The sequence below is a fragment of the Neodiprion pinetum genome, chromosome 2 (genome assembly GCF_021155775.2).
Source record: "Neodiprion pinetum isolate iyNeoPine1 chromosome 2, iyNeoPine1.2, whole genome shotgun sequence".
Lineage (NCBI taxonomy): Eukaryota > Metazoa > Arthropoda > Insecta > Hymenoptera > Diprionidae > Neodiprion > Neodiprion pinetum.
Genome location: NC_060233.1, coordinates 2,243,646 through 2,257,842, shown reverse-complemented (window position 1 = coordinate 2,257,842; position 14,197 = coordinate 2,243,646). Strand labels below are relative to the sequence as shown.

The 14,197-nt window shown below is 39.1% G+C and overlaps 4 protein-coding genes across 8 annotated transcripts; 2 read left to right on the top strand and 2 right to left on the bottom strand.

Moving 5' to 3' along the window:
- The first annotated feature begins 25 nt into the window (after window positions 1–25).
- On the top strand, window positions 26–1,412 carry LOC124212422 (coiled-coil domain-containing protein 167). Of its 2 annotated transcripts, XM_046612411.2 has the most exons (4): window positions 26–95; window positions 247–462; window positions 631–815; window positions 1,310–1,412. In XM_046612411.2, the coding sequence occupies exons 2-4, from the start codon at window positions 433–435 to the stop codon at window positions 1,326–1,328; spliced, it is 234 nt and encodes a 77-aa protein (XP_046468367.1). In that variant the 5' UTR covers window positions 26–95; window positions 247–432; the 3' UTR covers window positions 1,329–1,412. The 2 variants fall into 2 exon arrangements, with proteins under 2 accessions (XP_046468367.1, XP_046468366.1); XM_046612410.2 differs by having other exon boundaries at window positions 35–95; window positions 631–1,412.
- On the bottom strand, window positions 1,049–3,110 carry LOC124212421 (pyrimidodiazepine synthase). Of its 4 annotated transcripts, none has more exons than XR_006881642.1 (5): window positions 2,650–2,783; window positions 2,184–2,427; window positions 1,841–2,062; window positions 1,466–1,666; window positions 1,049–1,227 (listed from the first exon to the last, which is right to left on the bottom strand). XR_006881642.1 is itself a non-coding variant. In XM_046612408.2 (5 exons), exons 1-5 carry the CDS (start codon window positions 2,898–2,900, stop codon window positions 1,535–1,537), a joined length of 729 nt encoding a protein of 242 aa, XP_046468364.1. In that variant the 5' UTR covers window positions 2,901–3,110; the 3' UTR covers window positions 1,049–1,534. The 4 variants fall into 4 exon arrangements, 3 of the variants coding, with proteins under 3 accessions (XP_046468364.1, XP_046468363.1, XP_046468365.1); XM_046612408.2 differs by adding an exon at window positions 2,876–3,110 and having other exon boundaries at window positions 1,049–1,666; window positions 2,650–2,755; XM_046612407.1 differs by having other exon boundaries at window positions 1,049–1,666.
- A 6,653-nt stretch (window positions 3,111–9,763) lies between these two features.
- Su(P) (prostaglandin E synthase Su(P)) lies at window positions 9,764–11,726 on the top strand. The gene is made up of 5 exons (XM_046614496.2): window positions 9,764–10,113; window positions 10,258–10,332; window positions 10,598–10,935; window positions 11,081–11,192; window positions 11,289–11,726. The coding sequence occupies exons 1-5, from the start codon at window positions 9,826–9,828 to the stop codon at window positions 11,649–11,651; spliced, it is 1,176 nt and encodes a 391-aa protein (XP_046470452.1). The 5' UTR covers window positions 9,764–9,825; the 3' UTR covers window positions 11,652–11,726.
- Window positions 11,455–14,125, bottom strand: LOC124213299 (uncharacterized). Its single transcript, XM_046614497.2, has 9 exons — window positions 13,991–14,125; window positions 13,724–13,876; window positions 13,253–13,383; window positions 13,042–13,174; window positions 12,803–12,925; window positions 12,639–12,722; window positions 12,401–12,553; window positions 12,205–12,336; window positions 11,455–12,072 (listed from the first exon to the last, which is right to left on the bottom strand). The coding sequence occupies exons 1-9, from the start codon at window positions 14,118–14,120 to the stop codon at window positions 11,960–11,962; spliced, it is 1,152 nt and encodes a 383-aa protein (XP_046470453.1). The 5' UTR covers window positions 14,121–14,125; the 3' UTR covers window positions 11,455–11,959.
- Window positions 14,126–14,197: the final 72 nt, after the last annotated feature.

Genomic DNA, 14,197 nt, shown 5'->3' with positions numbered 1-14,197 from the left:
ACGTTACTGAGAAATGATGAAACCTCTTTGGACGGTTCAACACCAGAGAGTTTTAAGAATCATCGAACGTGTTATAAAATCAACGCTACATGATCGTAAGTTGTATAAAAACAACTTTATTTCTTCGTGTCATAATTAAGAGCGTATTTTTTAGGTTAGAAATACGTAAACAGATGTTATGCATAGCTCTAGTATTCCGATGGCAATGCCACACATACATGTCTTCATTTGTTTTTCACTTACAAGAGGGCGGCCTGATCGTGAATTTCTCATTCTTGAATGAGCTCTGATCACCACTCGTGTTGTCAAAATTTGATTCGACGTGGAGTTTCACGGACAGCATTCCTAGATGCTGATACCGGTCGACATATGAAGAGAAAATAAATTTTTTTTCAAATCTCCGCATCTGAATATTCCTGGTTTTACTCCACTATGTCGCAACAAAAGACGATCATAAGCGAGGTATTTTTTGTAAAATATTTATCTCACTGTTATTATCAACACGTTTGGTTGAAAAATATAATAACTCCTATGCAGTGCCTAATTGCTAATGAAGGGAGATAGTTTGCACGAAATATCAATGTTTAACTTGTACAGTAATTACCTTATATGAGTAACTTACATTTTCAGATGGAGGTTGTTCAGGAAGCGTTAGAAGCCTCGCTACATAAGGTTGAGCTGATTGAGAGAAAACTAAGAACAAAATTGCTGACTATTGAAAATCGGAACAGGCTAGAGAGGGAATTAGAGGAAGTTAAGGATGTACTCGAGGCCAATCAGAAAGCGCTGAAGGACCTGAGGCATGAAAATACAAGGTCTTTCATGATCGCAGCAAGCTTTGTGTTCGCTTGCTTCTTGCTTTTCGGACTGTATTCGATGATATATGGGGGCATATAAAAAAATATTGGAAAAATTTTGGTCGATTGACCAAGACTGGATCGAAAATGAAATTTTGTTATGAACATAATTTAAAACGAGAGAAGTAAAGTAATGCTGCTAGAAGACATTGTCGTATCTATTAGAAGAAACAGTATTACAGAAAGGGAAATTTGATACTTTTTTACAACTTTATTATTACATGTATTTTAAGTTTTACAGGGCAATCTACACGGTCATTTATTCGTTGCTGAACACGAGACCCCAGTGAGAGAAGGCTGCTTTTGCGGGTGCCAGGTGGAATGGTGGTATCAGTCGTATTAGTATTCAGCAACAAATAAATGGTCCTGTCTGTAATGTCATACCGAATAATGTAAAATAAATGATTGCAAGCTTATGTAGTATATTGTACAAAAGTCCGTATTTATTTTAGTGGCGGGAAGAAGGAATAGTGATCAATTCTGGATCCATACAGAAAACATAAGCTGAACTTCGCACATATAATCACAGAGTTGACAATAAAATGAATATTTGTATCCATAAAGTATATGTAATATTATGTACATACATGAATTAGTTAACCAATTACCATTTCATTAAAATATTGCATAAGTACATTATTTCATTATCAGCAGTAGTACATCGTCGCAAAAGGCACTCATTGTGCAATAAGGAAGTCGTATTGGGCTGAGCCAGCTTGCCTACTGCGTATGAACTTGGCATGTGTTTCTCCGTCTAAATAACTACCTTTCACAGCCTCGTCTTCTTTCATCGCACTTCTCCATTCCAGCTGAATTCAAATTCACAATGCTCAAAAGAATTGTTAACATAGAGAACGCTCTTTTTTGTATGAATTTTCTTCCTATGAATCATGAGATATATTCCTTGATTTCGGAAGGTTCTAAAAGTAGTTTACTGGGCTAAGTGATTTAGGTTTATTAATTACTGTATATTGTTTACCGACCAGTCTGAGTATTCGTTCACGAGGAAGGACAAACTGATCTCCCCTCAAAATCCTGATCAAATCTGCTCGCTCGCACCACGGCCATATCATCAGATCCACCATTCCAGGTTGTTTACCACCGAAGAATGGAGTTCCTCTCCTAACGAGTTCTCTATCAAAGATTTCAAGGCCGTTCAGAATCTCAACAAACTGCTCACGTTCCATGGTCGGGGTATAATAGACCTTGAGCAATTTAAAAGATAAGAATTACAAACATAGCGAACTTGTATAATAGCTGAATTGATTGTCAAATATGCAATACACCATGATTATTTCTGAATAATTTCTGAATTTCTGGTTGTACCTTGTTCATAAGTACTATTATAGCACCAAATCTTTCGATAAGTAGCTTTTCTTGAGCCTTCAATAAAGGATCCTTTGGATATAGACGGTGTTCCGGATAGGCCTCATCCAGGTAATCCACTATGATCAGACTTTCGTATAAAATATTTCCCTCTTTGAGTTCAAGCAGCGGAACTTTACTCAATGGATTTTTTTCCACCAGCCATTCCGGCTTGTGTGTTAAATTAACGTAGACAACGTCATATCTAAAATATCAGAGTTAAGGAGCTTGAGTAGGAATGTCAAATGCAAACAAGGATTCCAAAAATATATTATATTCAATACGATTACAACTATAAGTTGCTCAGCATAGAAATAAAGCGATGTAATTTATGTGAAACCAGATCAGACGTTTGCCTTTTATCAATTAATATTGCCGGCATCAGATTTACATATAACGTTATAAGGCATGTTTCGATATGGCTTACGGAATTTTTTTAGCATCTAATACAAGATGAACCCTCTGGGCAAATGGGCAAAATCGCATGCTGTACAATCGTAGCTTGCCAGGTACCAAGGGTGGGACTTGAGATCCTGAGAATGAATAAATTGATAGTCGCATAATGGTAACTGTTGATTAGATTTGATTGCAGGCATACGAGTACGTGATAATACTACAATTATGAACTTGTTAGTTATTACAATTTAACTCACCGACACTCAGATGTTTCGTACTCATGTTTTGAGTGTACGAATAACTATTCGGCGAAGCTACAAATTTCACTCTCAGAATTTATGCCGTATCGGTTCTATTTGTTTGATAGATTATTTCTAACAATAAAGACTGGCGAAGGTTTAGTTCGAAAAATGCGATGCACGTCTCTCGTGGTCCGGTGACAAGTGACTCTGACGGACTCTGATCGGTAACGTTGGTTGCCGTGGTAGGAGTCGCGATTGCCACGGTCCGACCGTGGGTTGCATGGACACTAGAGGTAAGGAGGCCGAACGCAATGCTGGCAAAATGAACTGTGAAAGTGATGAACGATCCGCGGATTGTACCCGCCTGGCAGCGCTACAACTGCGGGCTCCGTCAGCGCGGTGATTTTGAATCGTCGATCCTCACGTATGTATCCTATTCGTAATCAGGCGCTGGTATCGCTTGCGGATACATCCCGAACTACAAGATCTTTCATTACTTTCACGATCCACTTTTCGACGATTCCGCCATATGCGTTCGGCCTCCTTACCTCTAGTCCGTCTAGTCACCATGGTGGGATGGTTGCGCAATGTCATGCGACGAAATTCAATAGCCAACGCAATATGGTTTTGCATTGAATTGAACCGAAAAATTTTCATGGTAGCATTTTGGCTATGTGGCGATGTAATTACTATTGAGATTGACATTGGATTCTCAGGAAGATGGCAGAAATCTCAGCACGTTTCTAAAATGGTTTAAGTTTGTAAGTCTCAGATCTGTAAAGTTGATCGAGTCGTATGTACGTACGAAAATTTTGAAAAATACTAGAATCCATTCTTTCACGCGGCATATCAGCGTGATTTTTCAAGGAAAATCGATTGCGCGCAGTCGGAATACGCTGCGGGCAACGCATCAAGAGTTACGGCGAAAAAACTGAAGATTCATTTTCGCAATTTCTGTGCTGCTGGTCTCCGCTTTGTAGTTTCTCTCCCGTTGGTCCTACGCTAGTTTTGGTGCGTTTTCTGCTTTCCTGGGGGTCTAATTAGTCGTGAAAACGTCACAAAAATCAAATGTTTGAGATAAAAAATGAGGAAGAAAGTAAGGCTAACCCCTTTGCATTTTTGGCCTAAATTTTGGCGATTTTGAAACGTGCTGGAATAAATTCTTTCGTGCATTATTCCGACGTAATTTTGCGAGAGAAATCGATTGGGCACAACCCCAATACGCTGCGAGCAACAGATCAAAAGTTACAGGCAGAAAACCAGAACCTGAGTTTTTCACATTTTTCAGCTGGTGGTCTTTTCGTTCTCATTTCTCTGCTGTTGATCTCACGCTTTTTTCGCTGCGTTTTCTGAGTTACTGGTGGTCCAATTAGTCAAGAAATGGTCACACAAATCGAATCCGAGACCAGTCATTTTTCGGTCAAAAAATGAGGAAAAAAGTAAGGCTAACCCCTTTGCATTTTTGGCGAAAATTATGTCGATTTTGAAAAGTGCTGAATTAAATTCTTTCGTGCATTATTCCGACGCAACTTTGCGAGAAAAATCGATTGGGCACAATCCCAATACGCTGCGAGCAACGGATCAAAAGTTACAGGCAGAAAACCAGAACCTGAGTTGTTCACATTTTTCAGCTGGTGGTCTTTTCGTTCTCATTTCTCTGCTGTTGATCTCACGCTTTTTTCGCTGCGTTTTCTGAGTTCCTGGTGGTCCAATTAGTCAGGAAATGGTCACACCAATCGAATCCGAGACCAGTCATTTTTCGGTCAAAAACTGAGGAAAAAAGTAAGGCTAACCCCTTTGCATTTTTAGCGAAAATTTTGTCGATTTTGAAAAGTGCTGGAATAAATTCTTTCGTGCATTATTCCGACGCAACTTTGCGAGAAAAATCGATTGGGCACAATCCCAATACCCTGCGAGCAACGGATCAAAAGTTACAGGCAGAAAACCAGAACATGAGTTTTTCACATTTTTCACTTGGTGATCTTTTCGTCGTCATTTCTCTGCTGTTGATCCCACGCTCTTTTTGCTGCGTTTTCTGAGTTCCTGGTGGTCCAATTGGTCAGGAAACGGTCACACAAATCGAATCCGACACCAATCATTTTTCGGTCAAAAAATGAGGAAAAGAGTAAGGCTAACCCCTTGCATTTTTGGCGAAAATTTTGGCGATTTTGAAAAGTGCTGGAATAAATTCTTTCGTGCATTATTTCGACGTAATTTTGCGAGAGAAATCGATTGGGCACAACCCCAATACGCTGCGAGCAACGGATCAAAAGTTACAGGCAGAAAACCAGAACCTGAGTTTTTCACATTTTTCAGCTGGTGATCTTTTCGTTCTCATTTCTCTGCTGTTGATCTCACGCTGTTTTCGCTGCGTTTTCTGAGTTCCTGGTGGTCCAATTAGTCAGGAAACGGTCACACAGATCGAATCCGACACTAATCATTTTTCCGTCAAAAAATGAGGAAAAAAGTAAGGCTAACCTCTTTGCATTTTTGGCGAAAATTTTGGCAACTTTGAAAAGTGCTGGAATAAATTCTTTCGTGCATTATTCCGACGCAACTTTGCGAGAAAAATCGATTGGGCACAATCCCAATACGCTGCGAGCAACGGATCAAAAGTTACAGGCAGAAAACCAAAACCTGAGTTTTTCACATTTTTCAGCTGGTGATCTTTTCATCGTCATTTCTCTGCTGTTGATCCCACGCTCTTTTTGCTGCGTTTTCTGAGTTCCTGGTGGTCCAATTAGTCAGGAAACGGTCACACAAATCGAATCCGACACCAATCATTTTTCGGTCAAAAAATGAGGAAAAGAGTAAGGCTAACCCCTTTGCATTTTTGGCGAAAATTTTGGCAACTTTGAAAAGTGCTGGAATAAATTCTTTCGTGCATTATTCCGACGTAACTTTGCGAGAGAAATCGATTGGGCACAACTCCAATACGCTGCGAGCAACGGATCAAAAGTTACAGGCAGAAAACCAAAACCTGAGTTTTTCACATTTTTCAGCTGGTGATCTTTTCATCGTCATTTCTCTGCTGTTGATCCCACGCTCTTTTTGCTGCGTTTTCTGAGTTCCTGGTTGTCCAATTAGTCAAGAAATGGTCACACAAATCGAATCCGAGACCAGTCATTTTTCGGTCAAAAAATGAGGAAAAAAGTAAGGCTAACCCCTTTGCATTTTTGGCGAAAATTTTGTCGATTTTGAAAAGTGCTGAAATAAATTCTTTCGTGCATTATTCCGACGCAACTTTGCGAGAAAAATCGATTGGGCACAATCCCAATACGCTGCGAGCAACGGATCAAAAGTTACAGGCAGAAAACCAGAACCTGAGTTGTTCACATTTTTCAGCTGGTGGTCTTTTCGTTCTCATTTCTCTGCTGTTGATCTCACGCTTTTTTCGCTGCGTTTTCTGAGTTCCTGGTGGTCCAATTAGTCAGGAAATGGTCACACAAATCGAATCCGAGACCAGTCATTTTTCGGTCAAAAAATGAGGAAAAAAGTAAGGCTAACCCCTTTGCATTTTTGGCGAAAATTTTGTCGATTTTGAAAAGTGCTGGAATAAATTCTTTCGTGCATTATTCCGACGCAACTTTGCGAGAAAAATCGATTGGGCACAATCCCAATACCCTGCGAGCAACGGATCAAAAGTTACAGGCAGAAAACCAGAACATGAGTTTTTCACATTTTTCACTTGGTGATCTTTTCGTCGTCATTTCTCTGCTGTTGATCCCACGCTCTTTTTGCTGCATTTTCTGAGTTCCTGGTGGTCCAATTAGTCAGGAAACGGTCACACAAATCGAATCCGACACCAATCATTTTTCGGTCAAAAAATGAGGAAAAGAGTAAGGCTAACCCCTTGCATTTTTGGCGAAAATTTTGTCGATTTTGAAAAGTGCTGGAATAAATTCTTTTGTGCATTATTTCGACGTAATTTTGCGAGAGAAATCGATTGGGCACAACCCCAATACGCTGCGAGCAACGGATCAAAAGTTACAGGCAGAAAACCAGAACCTGAGTTTTTCACATTTTTCAGCTGGTGATCTTTTCGTTCTCATTTCTCTGCTGTTGATCTCACGCTGTTTTCGCTGCGTTTTCTGAGTTCCTGGTGGTCCAATTAGTCAGGAAATGGTCACACAAATCGAATCCGAGACCAGTCATTTTTCGGTCAAAAAATGAGGAAAAAAGTAAGGCTAACCCCTTTGCATTTTTGGCGAAAATTTTGTCGATTTTGAAAAGTGCTGGAATAAATTCTTTCGTGCATTATTCCGACGCAACTTTGCGAGAAAAATCGATTGGGCACAATCCCAATACCCTGCGAGCAACGGATCAAAAGTTACAGGCAGAAAACCAGAACATGAGTTTTTCACATTTTTCACTTGGTGATCTTTTCGTCGTCATTTCTCTGCTGTTGATCCCACGCTCTTTTTGCTGCGTTTTCTGAGTTCCTGGTGGTCCAATTAGTCAGGAAACGGTCACACAAATCGAATCCGACACCAATCATTTTTCGGTCAAAAAATGAGGAAAAGAGTAAGGCTAACCCCTCTGCATTTTTGGCGAAAATTTTGGCAACTTTGAAAAGTGCTGGAATAAATTCTTTCGTGCATTATTCCGACGTAACTTTGCGAGAGAAATCGATTGGGCACAACTCCAATACGCTGCGAGCAACGGATCAAAAGTTACAGGCAGAAAACCAAAACCTGAGTTTTTCACATTTTTCAGCTGGTGATCTTTTCATCGTCATTTCTCTGCTGTTGATCCCACGCTCTTTTTGCTGCGTTTTCTGAGTTCCTGGTGGTCCAATTAGTCAGGAAACGGTCACACAAATCGAATCCGACACCAATCATTTTTCGGTCAAAAAATGAGGAAAAGAGTAAGGCTAACCCCTTGCATTTTTGGCGAAAATTTTGTCGATTTTGAAAAGTGCTGGAATAAATTCTTTTGTGCATTATTTCGACGTAATTTTGCGAGAGAAATCGATTGGGCACAACCCCAATACGCTGCGAGCAACGGATCAAAAGTTACAGGCAGAAAACCAGAACCTGAGTTTTTCACATTTTTCAGCTGATCTTTTCGTTCTCATTTCTCTGCTGTTGATCTCACGCTGTTTTCGCTGCGTTTTCTGAGTTCCTGGTGGTCCAATTAGTCAGGAAACGGTCACACAGATCGAATCCGACACTAATCATTTTTCCGTCAAAAAATGAGGAAAAAAGTAAGGCTAACCCCTTTGCATTTTTGGCGAAAATTTTGGCAACTTTGAAAAGTGCTGGAATAAATTCTTTCGTGCATTATTCCGACGCAACTTTGCGAGAAAAATCGATTGGGCACAATCCCAATACGCTGCGAGCAACGGATCAAAAGTTACAGGCAGAAAACCAGAACCTGAGTTTTTCACATTTTTCAGCTGGTGATCTTTTCGTTCTCATTTCTCTGCTGTTGATCTCACGCTGTTTTCGCTGCGTTTTCTGAGTTCCTGGTGGTCCAATTAGTCAGTAAACGGTCACACAGATCGAATCCGACACTAATCATTTTTCCGTCAAAAAATGAGGAAAAAAGTAAGGCTAACCCCTTTGCATTTTTGGCGAAAATTTTGGCGATTTTGAAAGGTGCTGGAATAAATTCTTTCGTTCATTATTCCGACGTAACTTTGCGAGAAAAATCGATTGGGCACAATCCCAATACGCTGCGAGCAACGGATCAAAAGTTACAGGCAGAAAACCAGAACCTGAGTTTTTCACATTTTTCAGCTGGTGATCTTTTCGTCGTCATTTCTCTGCTGTTGGTCCCACGCTCTTTTCGCTGCGTTTTCTGAGTTCCTGGTGGTCCAATTAGTCAGGAAATGGTCACACAAATCGAATCCGAGACCAATCATTTTTCGGTCAAAAAATGAGGAAAAAAGTAAGGCCCTTTGCGTTTTTGGCGAAAATTTTGGCGATTTTGAAAAGTGCTGGAATAAATTCTTTCGTGCATTATTCCGACGCAACTTTGCGAGAAAAATCGATTGGGCACAATTCCAATACGCTGCGAGCAACGGATCAAAAGTTACAGGCAGAAAACCAGAACCTGAGTTTTTCACATTTTTCAGCTGGTGATCTTTTCGGTCTCATTTCTCTGCTGTTGATCTCACGCTTTTTTCGCTGCGTTTTCTGAGTTCCTGGTGGCCCAATTAGTCAGGAAACGGTCACACAAATCGAATCCGACATCAATCATTTTTCGGTCAAAAAACGAGGAAAAGAGTAAGGCTAACCCCTTTGCATTTTTGGCGAAAATTTTGTCGATTTTGAAAAGTGCTGGAATAAATTCTTTCGTGCATTATTCCGACGCAACTTTGCGAGAAAAATCGATTGGGCACAATCCCAATACGCTGCGAGCAACGGATCAAAAGTTACAGGCAGAAAACCAGAACCTGAGTTTTTCACATTTTTCAGCTGGTGATCTTTTCGGTCTCATTTCTCTGCTGTTGATCTCACGCTTTTTTCGCTGCGTTTTCTGAGTTCCTGGTGGCCCAATTAGTCAGGAAACGGTCACACAAATCGAATCCGACATCAATCATTTTTCGGTCAAAAAACGAGGAAAAGAGTAAGGCTAACCCCTTTGCATTTTTGGCGAAAATTTTGGCGATTTTGAAAAGTGCTGGAATAAATTCTTTCGTGCATTATTCCGACGCAACTTTGCGAGAAAAATCGATTGGGCACAATCCCAATACGCTTCGATCAACGCATCAAAAGTTACGGCCAAATAACTAAAGCTTTCTTTGTTTGTTCAATGTATTATCTCAGCTGTTGACGCGATATACGAAGATTCAATTTTCTCTCCAATCGCGCAAAGTGCAAGACAATGTTCGAAGCAGAAACTTATCTGTAATCACGGCATAGCTTATAGCGACACTCGCTAGTCGCTACAGTAGCTTATTTCGTCAGGATGCGCAAGGTCGCCTGGAGTGGGCCGGTAATTTGTCGTCGTCGCGAGAAATGTCTGTAATCTATAAAGTGTCCCGATTTCTGCTAAGAAATCAATCGCAGAATAAAAATGTTCACCATAAAATGTACGTCACCAGACATTTTCAAACGGCAACGCACCAGGCAAAACCTCCGAGCGTGGTTAAGATGAGTTTGATTGGTGCGTCGGTAGGTGTTGTACTCGGTGCAGGTTATTCTTTCAATAAAATTAATAAGGATCGAAAAAACATCGCTAATGAAGGAACGCAGACTGAAATTGAGACGCTGAAATCAATTCCAGATATCAAGCCATCCAGAAAGGTATAAAATCGGTGGTCCAATCGGTGCAAATCCGTTTAGCTTACCGAACTAAACCAACGTGATTGAACGTAACCTATTCTCATCTACTCGCATTGAATAATCTCCCAGTTCTTACCAAATTGTTACATCAGCATCATGTTGTAGGTGATTTATCCTGGCGACAACTCTGGACTGAAGCTTACATTATTCCAATACCAAACATGCCCGTTTTGCTGCAAGGTACATTGTAATATGCAAATAGTGTATAAAGCAATTGCATTCTCGCAGTAGAATGATTGTAAATTTGTATTATGTATTCTGATACAGACTGTTCTAGTCTGCTTATTGTTCAAGAAATTCACGTTTTCTCTACAAGTTGTCTCTATATTGTGAAATTAGACTTATGCGTGAAAACTTGTTAGGAGAAAATGAATAACTGTACAGAATTATGTTAAAATTGACTCTTTCAGAAGTACTTGTATATTTTAAATATATATACACATAGGTGCGAGTGTTTTTGGATTACCATGGAATATCATACGATGTTGTTGAAGTGGATCCAGTTCTAAGAAATGAAATTAAATGGTCGACGTATAGAAAAGTACCGATTCTTCTCGCCAAAGTAGATGGAGGATATCAGCCATTGATTGATAGTACCATGATAATATCCGTTCTTGGAACAATTTTAGAAGACAAGTATAAAAAAATTGAAGACATTGTCAAGTATTATCCAAAAATGTTTTGCCGAGATGCAAAAGGAACGTTCAAAGAAGAAATTGTCAATAAATACTTCCTGATGTATCAAAACAATCTGCCAAAGGAAAAGTCTATGAATTATATCGTGTGCGTACATTTGAAAAATAACATCTTATATCTAATCTTTTCCTGATCATTATTGTCATCGCTTCGAATATTTTCGCTTTTCATGCAGAATAAAACTGTCTCATTTTCCAAATACAGTATTTTGCTTTTTTCTGTTCAATGATAGAGAGGAACGGAAGTGGCGAAAATGGGCTGATGATGTCCTAGTTCACGTTTTATCTCCAAACGTTTACAGAACAACAACAGAAGCACGTCAAGCGTTCAACTGGTTTTCCGACGTAAGTAAAAACTGTTGTGAGATCACTACGCTCTGTGAAAATAATCTTTGTGTAGGTTAAAGTTACCGAATGATAAACCATGAGCAAAACCAACAGGTTGGTAGATGGGAGGAGTACTTTCCAATGTGGGAACGCCTGCTCATGATCAATGTGGGAGCCTATGCAATGTGGCTGATATCGAAAAGGCTCAAAAAAAGACACAGTCTCAAAGATGACGTTAGGCAGTCACTGTATGACGAAGTAAACCATTGGTTGAATGGCATTAGTGTTAAAGGAACGCAATTCATGGGTGGATCAGACCCAGATTTCTCAGACTTAGCTGTCTACGGTATTTTAAAAAGTATCGAGGGATGTGAAGCATTCAGAGATTTATTAGACCACACGAAAGTTGGCGTATGGTTTAATGCTATGCGTGAAAAAATTGATTCGAATCACGGACGACAATATGTCAAGTATTAAATTGTCATTATTATAAATTCACAAGTGTATGTATTTACTTATTTGTTAATTAATAAATATTAATTATAGTATAAACATATGGGGTCAAGCTTTGTACCAATCACAAACTAAAAATAAGATGGCCATTGCTCATTAGATGTAATTGTTATTCACTATAGATAAATTAAGTACATCACATTTATTCACAATATTGGACTGTGTCTAGAGAAAATTAGCCACTCTAAAAAATTTATCTTTGAACACGGTCCAACTAACAAAGGAATGCATTAAACACTTTCATATTAGGCATTAAATATGGTTGCTTTGGTTTAGAATATTGGACAAGCTATTTGTTGATAGTCTAGAATAAATCCTCTGTTTAGAACATCACCAGTTTCATCTCCGTTTGTAATGACGTAAAGAACAAACGGTTTTGAAGAACCTATAAAAAAAAAAGCGCTCTTATGAGTATCAATATAGCAAAAAATCTTTATTTCGTAACCAATCCTTTAATAGTATGAATTGACGAAAATGCGACATTCTATTCTACCATAATTTGGGTGACGATACTTACTGATAACAGTTACGAAACCGTTTCCACAGAAACGATCAACATCTAATGCGGTACCTGTTGTATCAAATGGATTTGGTATTATAACAAAATCTGCCGTACAATCTGTTCCAGTAACTGCAGCCAAGTCTGTCCCTGTTGAATGATGAAAGTTGAAGTTACTGCGTTGTGTACAGATTTTTTCTTTTGAAAAACTTACCAATTATTGTTGTGTCAAGACCGTCTGTATCTCCAGAAACAGTGAATGACAGGGTGTTGTCCTGTGACCATTGAATCGCACAATAGCCCACAGTCATTCTCACACAAACACCGTAATTCAAATTCACTAGTTGACGAGTACCGACCAGTGGAGCTGAAATTTTGAAGTGTTAAAAATCGCTGATTTTACAGTGAACGAGAATTATTTCAATAACGAAATAGTATGATATTTTACTTACATCTTGGATTCACTACGGTACCGTAATTGAAGCTTGTTACAGTGCCAGTAGTTGTAGTATAATATTGCAGACATCCACTCGGAGCTGAAATGAAATGCATGTAATAATGCTCAACTATTTTCATGTGATTTGAAAAGAATATTGGCAAATACTGTGATACGTACCACGCCATACAGAATCGCAGGCTATCTGCTGTATCCTGATATTCCAACGGCGATCAAATACGTAGTTCACGTCAGTATCGATCGATATCGTAATAGGAGCTGGTCCATCGAAATCTACATAAACTGTAGACAGAATAATAAATATTTTAGTATCTAGCTTAAGTATGCATATTTTTCGAATTTTTGCACGTGATAAATGTCAAATAAAGACTCAACATTTTTTTCACATTAAACTATACCGTGTTGATTGGTATTTTCTCCACAAATCCTGGGAACGAGGGTTGCTCCACCAGTTACTGTCAAAAAGTCTAAGTCACACACACCAGTTCCGTCTGGTTGGGCTAGGGAGAAATCCAAGAAATCCAAACGCAACTATGTGCAGTAGAAACCATTGTTTAAATATCTGAGATGATAAGGTCATTAAAGTTTTTGCAATGCATTCCTGCTCACCTGACAAATATGAGAATTGCAGGGACGAACGACAATTGTGCATCGATCTCCACCAGTATACGTTGTTGGATAATCGGGATTTATGAAATACGTATTGTTCATGTTCGTAGTAGAACCGCATGTTCTCACAACTGTGAAACGATATTATTTAATTTAAAAATGGGGAATTTCATCAAGAATCATAAGAGAAGCGAAGCATCTGTGGTATATGAAGAAAGCACCAAAATCATTTTTTTATAGAATTTCTTTGCTCTAAACATTTATTAAAGTCAAAAGTTAACATCTTATCCTTCTGTCTACTTTTATTAAACTCATTATCGAAATATTAACGTACAATCTGCTACGAATATCACCCTAGGACAGATGCACAACACTTGATTGATTTAAAAAATTTCAGAGCACTTTTTCACGCTTTTGTCTAATCCAATCTGACGGATAGTGATCAGTTAAGGAATTTATTGTTATACTTACAAACACAACAAACGCCGAGGCTGTTGGCACAAGTCCCAGAAGCAGTCCCGGCGTAATTGGAACATTCACGTCTTGTAAAGCACGTACCATTCAGATTATTGCTTCCAGTACATTGAGTATTAGCAAATCTGATGACACTGAAGAGCGGAAAAACTATACGAAACAATAAAATAACGTGAATACATTAGTATCGACGTGATTGTATCACTTTTTGGGGTAAAATTATCCCTGAGAGATGAAACTCAACTATGTAATGATCGAACTTACATTTTCCTTGACGCTCCAATGGAGCATCTTGAAATGTCGTTGCATCTCCCAGGGATTGATCCCAGGCAGCACTCTGACCAGATGCTATCGTTGCGACGGCAAAAATCACTGCAAGCAACACGCTGAACATCTTTACAGTTCCGTACAACTGATTGAAAAGGTAGGATATCACTCGCCACTATGAGATCTCGGTAACGGAGTGCTGTT

Excerpts from the sequence above, each read along its gene's own strand:
- LOC124212421 (XM_046612407.1), bottom strand. The coding sequence starts at position 2,783 with ATGCGACTATCAATTTATTCATTCTCAGGATCTCAAGTCCCACCCTTG. Across the intron at positions 2,428-2,649 it reads TTAGATGCTAAAAAAATTCC|ATATGACGTTGTCTACGTTA; the intron begins GTAAGCCATATC and ends CTGATATTTTAG. Across the intron at positions 2,063-2,183 it reads TAATAGTACTTATGAACAAG|GTCTATTATACCCCGACCAT; the intron begins GTACAACCAGAA and ends AAATTGCTCAAG.
- LOC124213299 (XM_046614497.2), bottom strand. The coding sequence starts at position 14,120 with ATGTTCAGCGTGTTGCTTGCAGTGATTTTTGCCGTCGCAACGATAGCA. Across the intron at positions 13,877-13,990 it reads ATTGGAGCGTCAAGGAAAAT|TTTTTCCGCTCTTCAGTGTC; the intron begins GTAAGTTCGATC and ends TGTTTCGTATAG. Across the intron at positions 12,926-13,041 it reads AGAAAATACCAATCAACACG|TTTATGTAGATTTCGATGGA; the intron begins GTATAGTTTAAT and ends TTCTGTCTACAG.
- LOC124212422 (XM_046612410.2), top strand. The coding sequence starts at position 433 with ATGTCGCAACAAAAGACGATCATAAGCGAG. Across the intron at positions 463-630 it reads AAAAGACGATCATAAGCGAG|ATGGAGGTTGTTCAGGAAGC; the intron begins GTATTTTTTGTA and ends TTACATTTTCAG.